Source organism: Emys orbicularis, chromosome 12 (genome assembly GCF_028017835.1).
Source record: "Emys orbicularis isolate rEmyOrb1 chromosome 12, rEmyOrb1.hap1, whole genome shotgun sequence".
NCBI classification, from domain to species: domain Eukaryota; kingdom Metazoa; phylum Chordata; order Testudines; family Emydidae; genus Emys; species Emys orbicularis.
In genome coordinates, this window is record NC_088694.1 from 51,853,388 (window position 1) to 51,861,994 (window position 8,607).

The window sequence follows — 8,607 nt, forward strand, 5'->3', positions numbered from 1 at the left end:
CAGTTTAATGCAGGGGATGGGTTCCGGATTCAGGGCAGGGTAACTAAGAGCAGAATTTGACTAAGTCTCTTCAAATCCAGTGTCTGCACCTTTAATACACTTAGAAATTGTCTGAAAGCTTTTTCTGTGTGTATTTTCACACGTGTTTTCACGTGTACATAGTTGTGTGAGTCATGAAGTTAGGGATGTGGGTGTGCAGGGAGCTTGTGTGATTGTGTGTTTGTGTGTAGGTGTTGGTGTGGGTGCTTGAAGTCCTACGTGTGTGTGATTGCATGTGAGTGTTTTTGTGTTCATATCTGTTTGTATATATTTTTGTGTTTGCAAAAATGTGTTTGTGTGTATACTTCTGGTGTGTCTGTGTTCCTGTGTTTACGTGTTGAGATGTGTCGCTGTGTTTGTGTGTGTGTATTTCTGTTTTTCTGTCTCTGGTACAGAAAAGGGGTCAGAAGAGCTCTTAGCACTGCAGTGTCTGATGTTCAGAGGAATTCCATTGTGAATAATTAAAATCTATTTAGAAATGCTGCTGCCCTGCAAATATTTATAATCCGGGGACCTGCATTTCTTCCCCTGACCAGTGTCTCCGATGCTCCCATCACCGTGTTCTTTCCTGTCTGTGTCTGGTCAGCGCTCCCAGCCGGCGAACCGCCTCTGCTGCAGCTGCCAGGAAGGTTTTGTCTGAGCCCTGACTGGCTTCCCCTCACTGGTTGTGTCAGTGTCTCTACACGGCGGTGTCCTTGGCTTTCAGGCTGTTCATGTGCAAGCAGAAAGTGGTGCTGTCCTTGAAGGCTGTAGATCTCCCCTGCATGGAGGAGGCGTAACTGTGGATGGAGGGATCATAGTAGCTGGCCAGCCACTCCAGCCCCTTCCCGGGCTCCCATCTGAACCAACACATCCAGGCGCTGCTAGGAGTGAACTCGCTGGTGGCACATTGCAGCATGTGGGACTCTCCGGGCTTCGTCAGCCTGGCCCCGGCTGGCTCAGAACCACCTGCGAGCGGGTCCTGGGGGACAAGGGAGAAAACAAGGCAATGGTACATTGAAGGAGAGAATTTAAATCAAAGGAGGAAAATGAGTCACATTAACCACATTGTCCAATAAAGGTGCGAGGTAACAGATTAAAGCTCTGTTATAAATCACAGCCGTTGCAGTGTCAGTCACAGAACAATCCCTCGCCCTTCAGTAGATTGACTGGGGAGAAAATACCTCCCAAAGCCGCAGCAATGAAAACTAGGAGACAGAGACTCATTTTTCCTCCTGCTCGAGGGGAAAGTTCTCAGGGGACTGGCTGGTGACTGCACAGACCCAGGGGCTGCAGATTGTCTCCCCGAGTGCAGCCTGGGAAGAGAGAGGCACAGATTTAAAGAGCAGACTCTCACTTTTATTTGCTTTAGCATATCGCCCTGTTTACAAGAGACACACGTTCTGTCATGGATCGAGCTCAGTTTTTGTTATCTGGGACTCAGAGAGAAGGGGCGGGATTTTCCCTCTGTGGTACAACCCCTCCACTGTCAGGATCGGAGCATGATTGGCTTTGCACTTCCTACGTCATTCTGAGGAGGTCAAATTCTCATCTTCTTTATCCCAGTCCTAACCCGAAGTTTAACATTTACCTTAATCCTAAAAGGAAATGTAAAACCTAACCTTACCCTAAATCCTTACAGTAGCCCTAAAAGTAGCTCTAATTCCAGGGGGTAAACTCTAACCCCATTTTTTGCCTTTTACCCATCCTTTAATCTTATGAGGGAGGGATAGCTCAGTGGTTTATGCATTGGCCTGCTAAACCTAGGGTTGTGAATTCAATCCTTGAGGGGGCCACTAGGGATCTGGGGCCAAATCAGTACTTGGTCCTGCTCATCAAGGCAGGGGGCTGGACTCAATGACCTTTCAGGGTCCCTTCCAGTTCTATGCAATAGGTATATCTCCATATATTATTAATTTAAACCTAATGGTACATTCTGAGCCTTACCCCAACCATGAAGGTAATTTCTAACCCTAAATTTTAAAACTCATCCAAACTGAATTGTTCACCCTAATCCTAAAACGTTACTCCAACTGTAATTTTGAGAGTAAACTATAAATCTAAACTTTAAAGCTAAAACAAAATGTGTAAACTTAACCCAAACCCTAACCTCAAACACTTCTCTTTAACTCCTAACCTTAACCCAAATTTATATCCTATCTCTACATCATGTCAGACCAGGGATCGGCAACCTTTGGCACGCGGCTCGCCAGGGTAAGCATCCTGGTGGGCCAAGCCGGTTTGTTTACCTGCCATGTCCGCAGGTTCGGCTGATCACGGCTCCCACGGACCGCGGTTCACTGCCCCAGGCCAATGGGGGTTGCGAGAAGCAGCGCGGTCCAAGGGATGTGCTGGCCACCGCTTCCTGCCGCCCCTATTGGCCTGGAGCGGCGAACCGCGGCCAGTGGGAGCCGTGATTGGCCAAACCTGTGGACACGGCAGGTAAACAAACCGGCCCGGCCAGCCAGGGTGTTTACCCTGTCGAACCGCGTGCCAAAGGTTGATGATCCCTGTGTCAGACTATCCCTAATTATTATCCTAAACTATTATTTTAACCCTAAATGTAGCCTCAGTCTTATCTCTAAACTTTAATCCTTCCCTAAGGTAAACTCTAAACCCTAAATAGTAAATCTTAGCTTTGGATGGATAGAATTTAATTCTAAGCTTATTAGTGGTGAGATACTTTATAGGGCAGAAAAAAGAGAGTCAAGTAATATTTCACAGCCTTCCAAGCAATAATGGCAATAGTTATTGCAGTGGATAACCTTGTATTTGGTTGGTCTCGGGTGGGATTTGAAATTGTTTCTCTTGATTCCTCAGGTTAGACTGGACATGGTAGTTTGCATGGGGCAGATTTTTGTCCTTCTGTGGCACATATACTTTTTTTAACTGTATGAACATTGAGAATAAAATGTTTGGGACCTTGAGTCTCACCAAATGTTCCCAGGCAGAAAGACTATGACCTTTGTGTGTCTGCCTTTTGTGGACAGGGATGTGAAAGCTGTTGGGTTGGTGCCTCAGTTAATGTGAGAAAAGGTGGGTAGTGTGGGGGAAAGCCAGTTAAACATTATAGGCCCTTATGCATATCCTATGCAGGTCAATAGAAAGGCAACACTTCAGAGCAAGGGACGTTGCCTTAGGCCAGTGGTTCTCAACCTATTTACCATTGTGGGCCACATATGCAGATCGCTATGTGTTATGTGGGCCACATCCACACAATAGGTATAGTACCTGTATGGCCCTGTGGATGGCACATGGGCCGCAGCTGTGTGCTGATTGGCTGCAAGGACCCATGGGTGGCAGGTTGAGAACCACTGGCTTAGGCCATGTATTCCTGAACCTGAGTCAGCAAAGGTCTGTGGCTGTTGCTTGAAATTTGGATGCATATGTTCTCAGCACAGGACAGGAGTGCTTGTTTCTTCATGCCTATGTTTAGGCTTGTCTGGGCCTGTATGTTTATGTCTGGGTATGTTTGTCAGTGCACAGGTGTGTTTGTATGTGTCTGTATATATGTGTTTCTGTGTGTGTTTGGAAAGGGAAAAGGGGTGAAAATACATCTTTCCATGGCTGTGTCTGATGCTCAGAGGAATTTCAGGCTGGTGAAATGAGACAAGGGGAGGTTTTTGTCTGGTGAAATGAGACGAGGGGAGGTTTTTGTCTGAGCTCAGAATCACTGCCCCTCACTGTGTCTCTGGCACAGTAATACACGGCGGTGTCCTCCGCTTTCAGGCTGGTCATTCCTAAATAGAAGTTGGTGCTGTCCTTTGAGGCTGTGAATTGGCCCTGCATAGTGCTTGGAGTTCGGCTCATCATAATAAGCAACCAGCCACTCCAGCCCTTCCCGGCTCCTGTCTGATCCAGCCCATCCAGGTGCTGCTAAGAGTCAACCCACTGTTGGCACATTGCAGCCTGTGGGACTCTCCGGGCTTCTTCAGCGCTGGCCCCGACTGGGTCAGAACCACCTGCGAGCGGGCCCTGGGGGTGGGAGAGAAAAAAAGGGAGATTGTAAATAAAGCTCACTCAGCAGAGGAAAGCAGTCATTAGCCTCAGATTGAAGGAGCGAATGAAAATAACCAGGGAACAGTGAGAGAACCCGCCACACTGGGCACTTTTTACACCAGTCTGGGTGAGACGACAGAAGAGAGAAGTGTCACACACCACATCGATAGCAGCAGCAATAATACCAGATACCCGGCCCCTCCTGTGTATTAATGGGGGATAAATTACCTTCCAGAGCCGCTACAAAGAAAACCAAATGGAGCCAAAGAGTCATTTTCCCTGGTGTTGGAGGGGAACGTTTTCAGGCGATTGGCTGTGCACAGACACCAGGGGGGTTGTGTTTGGTCTCTCTGGGTGCAGCCTGGGTACATTTAAACAGGAAAAATTTAAACAGGAACCTGTCACTCCTATTATATCCCCTCCTTATAAGAGAGACAAGCTCCCTAAGAGCGCGTCTGAAAATCTAGGTTCGGGCATTCAGAAAGGCAGAGTCAGACGTCAGTGGTTAGGGATCCAGGCTGGGGTTATGGGTATGGGGATTCCATCCCCTTTTTCCTCCGCAGACTTCCTGGGTTACCCTGGGCAGTGTAACGTATTCCCCTTGTGTGTCAGGCCTCCATCTCCACGTACAGGGGCGGCAAGTTATATGGGCCCTGGTGTCTGGGCTCCAGCAAATTCAGGGCCCGGGGGCCCGGCTCCACCAATGTTCAGGGCTGGGTCTCCTCGCCGGCCCTGCCTGCTGCCCCTGTGTGTCTCCTCCCCCGATCGTCCCCGCCTGCCTTGGGCAGCTCCGCGCTGAGCTCCCTCGCCAGCCACAGCTGGCTACAAGAGAGCAGCGCCGGGGGCAGGCTGAGGAGGGGGCTGCGCAGCGCAGCTCACCCCCCCCCCCCCCGCAGACGATTCAGAGTTGACTCCTGAGCAACACCCTTGGGGAGCTTGGGTGAGTATGATGGCGGGGGGGGGTAGAGGAGGGGGCTGCCCTCAGAGAGGGTGCTGGCAGGGATAGGGCTGGGGGGAGTCCTCCTCTCTGGCCTCCTGCCCCCACCCCAGGGCAGCCTGCCTGCTGCACCCCAAACTCCTCATCCCTGGCCCAACCCCATGCCCCACATCCCAACCCTCTGTCCCAGCCCAGAGCCCACATCCAGCACCCAAACCCCTCCCAGAGCCCGCACCCCCCTTCACTCAAATACTCTCCCAGAGCCTGCATCCTAAACTATTTCCTGCACCCAAACTCCCTCCCAGAGCTTGCACCCCCTCCTGCACTCCTACCCCCTGCCCCATCCCAGAGCCTGCACCCAACAGCCAAACTGTCCCAGAGCCATCACCCCTCCCGCACCCAAACTCCCTCCCAGAGCTTGCACCCCCTCCTGCACTCCTACCCCCTGCCCCATCCCAGAGCCTGCACCCAACAGCCAAACTCTGTCCCAGAGCCCGCACCCCTCCCGCACCCAAACTCCCTCCCAGAGCTTGCACCCCCTCCTGCACTCCTACCCCCTGCCCCATCCCAGAGCCTGCACCCAACAGCCAAACTCTGTCCCAGAGCCCGCACCCCTCCCGCACCCAAACTCCCTCCCAGAGCTTGCACCCCCTCCTGCACTCCTACCCCCTGCCCCATCCCAGAGCCTGCACCCAACAGCCAAACTGTCCCAAAGCCCGCACCCCTCCCGCACCCAAACTCCCTCCCAGAGCCTTAGGCAGTGTGTGTGTGTCTGTAGGGGGGGAGACTTGGACCCATTCTGGGCACCATCAAAAATTATACAAACCTTCCGCCCCTGTCCACCTATGGAAATGTTGGAGAAAAACAGAGTTCTCACTTTCTGGTTGGGTGCAGCAAAGTCAGATACTTTATTCTCAAGCAATTGCATAGAGGGAGAGAGTGCACTCGGACACAGCGTTTCCCCTCCTAGGCAGGTCTCTCTCCAGGTAAACAATTACAGCAAGCATTTATACCTTTTGTTACATACAATAATGAGCAACAGCTGCATTTTGTTTATACATAGGTCATCCTGATATCTTATTTTTCACATCTATTTAGACTCTAGTCTACATTCCATACTTATCTACATAAGGTCGCAACAACTTCTCACACAGTTCTTTCCCATTCGCCTCACACAAACCTTGCTTCTACAAATCTCACGTTATTAGGGTTACAGTTAGCCTGACTCTTGCTCACAGAAGAGACTGTATGCATTGAAATCCCATTCAAATCCCTGTCAGTTCTTGCTCTACTTCCACAGACATAAATAACACTTTCCTGCCTCACAAACTTGTTGGGAGGATAAATGCATTAAAGATCATGAGGGTCCCAGATACCATGTGATGTGGCCATGTAAGGGCCTATAATACAGGAATGTCCTAGCCTGGTCCTAGTCCAAAGATCATTGAAATGAACGGGAGCGTTTCCAGTACTTCATTGGAACATTTTCACAGATACTTTTGGTGGATTCTCCTTCCCATGTGAAATGTGACCGTTTTCTCACCTGAGTAATTTGAGTAAAGACGCGTTGCTGTGGGAAGTACGCTGTAAATACTGCTCAGTAATGATGGAAAGCCCAGGAAAGTCAAAGGGGGAAAAAAACGCAAAAACCTGCTGTTTGATTCAGTGTTTGCTGGATGTCGCCCTGTGTTATAAACCTGAGTCAGAAAAATACTGGGACTATTGCTTGAAATTTCAATGGAGGTGTTCGCAAAATGGGGAACATAAAACCAGAGATAATGAGGGTGATTCCTACAGAGATTCAGCAATTCGGATTTAATTACAAACCCGGTGAGCAATAAGACTAGCGAAATATTCCCGTGCAGATTGATATTCCTGCATGAAACAATCACATCGTGCTGGCATTATTCGTCCCCTGTGTAACCCCATTGATTTAAATGGGACCGGTCATGGGAGTAAAGGATAAAGGATCTTGCAGAAGATTAGTAAGGACATTGGCTCATCAAAGCATCAGTCAGTGCCCTTTCTGCCTGAGGATGAGACACGGAAAGCAGAGAGTATAGTACACCTGCTGCTGTTTTAGCTTCTGCTGCTGCTACTGATAATATCACCCAACGCTTCCATAGTGATTTTCCAGCCATGGCTCTCAGGCAAAGAAAGAAAATGTCATTATTTCCAATGCTTATAAACGTGTAAACTGAGGCACGGGGCCTTGCTGAAGGTCACCCTCTGTTTACGCTGGTATGCGTGTTTCTGCGTTTGTGTATTTGTGTCCTGTGCGGGATGTGATTGTCAGTAGGTTTATTTCTGCGTATGTGTGCAGCTTGCTTTCGTTTGTGTGTGTTGTACTGCGAGTGTTCACGTGTGGATACACGGGTGAGTGTGTGTTCACGTGTGGATACACGGGTGAGTGTGGTGCCTTTGTAATCCTGTCCGTGTGCTTGGAAAAGAAAAAACGGGTGAAAATAAACATTTCAATGGCAGCATGTGACGCTCAGAGGAATTTGGGTGGGGGGGAACTAACCCCATAGCGAAACTGTCCGAGCCTGCAACTATTTATAGCCTGGGAGACTTTCTCCGGGCTGCTCTCATCACCCGTCCCTGGCAGTCAGGGGCTGGTTGGCGCCTTCAGCAGCGGACATGTTGCGCTGTTACTGCAGGGGAAGGTTTTTGTCTGAGCTCAGACTGGCTTCCCCTCACTGTGTCTCTGGCGCAGTAATACACGGCGGTGTCCTCCGCTTTCAGGCTGGTCATTTGCAGGTAGAAGGTGGTGCTGTCCTTGGAGGCTGTGAATCGGCCCTGGACGGAGGAGGCGTAGTACTTGGTGTTCGACTCACCGTAATAGTAAGCCAACCACTCCAGCCCTTTTCCCGGCTCCTGTCTGAACCAGCCCATCCAGTAGCTGCTAAGAGTGAACCCGCTGGTGGCACATTGCAGTTTATGGGACTCTCCGGGCTTCTTCAGCGCTGACCCCGACTGGGTCAGAACCACCTGCGAGCGGGCCCCTGGGGGAGAAGGGAAAATGGGAGATTGTAAATAAAGCTTAGTCACCGTAGGAAACCAGTCAGTAGCCCTGGGTTCAATGGAAAATAACCAGGGAACAGTGGGAGAACCAGCCACACTGGGCACTTTGTACATCACTCGGTGTGAGACGACAGAAGAGAGAAGTGTCACACACCACATCGATAGCAGCAGCAATAGTACCAGATACCCGACCCCTCCTGTGTATTAATGGGGGATAAATTACCTTCCAGAGCCGCTACGAAGAAAACCAAATGGAGCCAAAGTGTCATTTTCCGCGTTGTTGTCGGGGAAAATTTTCAGACTGTTGGCCGGTAACTGCACAGACCCAGGGGGCTGCGGGTGGTCTCTCCGGCTGCAGGCTGGGCACAGAGTGGGACAGATTTAAACAGGAACCTGTCACTCCTATTTGCATATCCCCCTCCTTATAAGAGAGACAAATTCCTTAAGAGCCCATCTGAAAATCTAGGGTTGGGCATTCAGGAAGGCAGAGTCGGACGTCAGTGGTTAGGGATCCAGGCTGGGGTTATGGGTATGGGGATTCCATCCCCTTTTTCCTCCACCGACTTCCTTGGTTACCCCAGGCAAATGTAAAGTATTCCCCTTGTGTCTCGGGCCCCCATCTGCACTTC

At 50.2% G+C, this 8,607-nt stretch overlaps 1 gene segment (V, D, J or C); it reads right to left on the reverse strand.

Moving 5' to 3' along the window:
* Positions 1–718: 718 nt before the first annotated feature.
* On the reverse strand, positions 719–8,247 carry LOC135886389 (Ig heavy chain V region 5A-like). The segment is given in 3 exon segments: positions 719–1,000; positions 7,655–7,959; positions 8,202–8,247. Coding segments are annotated over 3 exon segments (633 nt in total).
* Between the last annotated feature and the right edge of the window lie 360 nt (positions 8,248–8,607).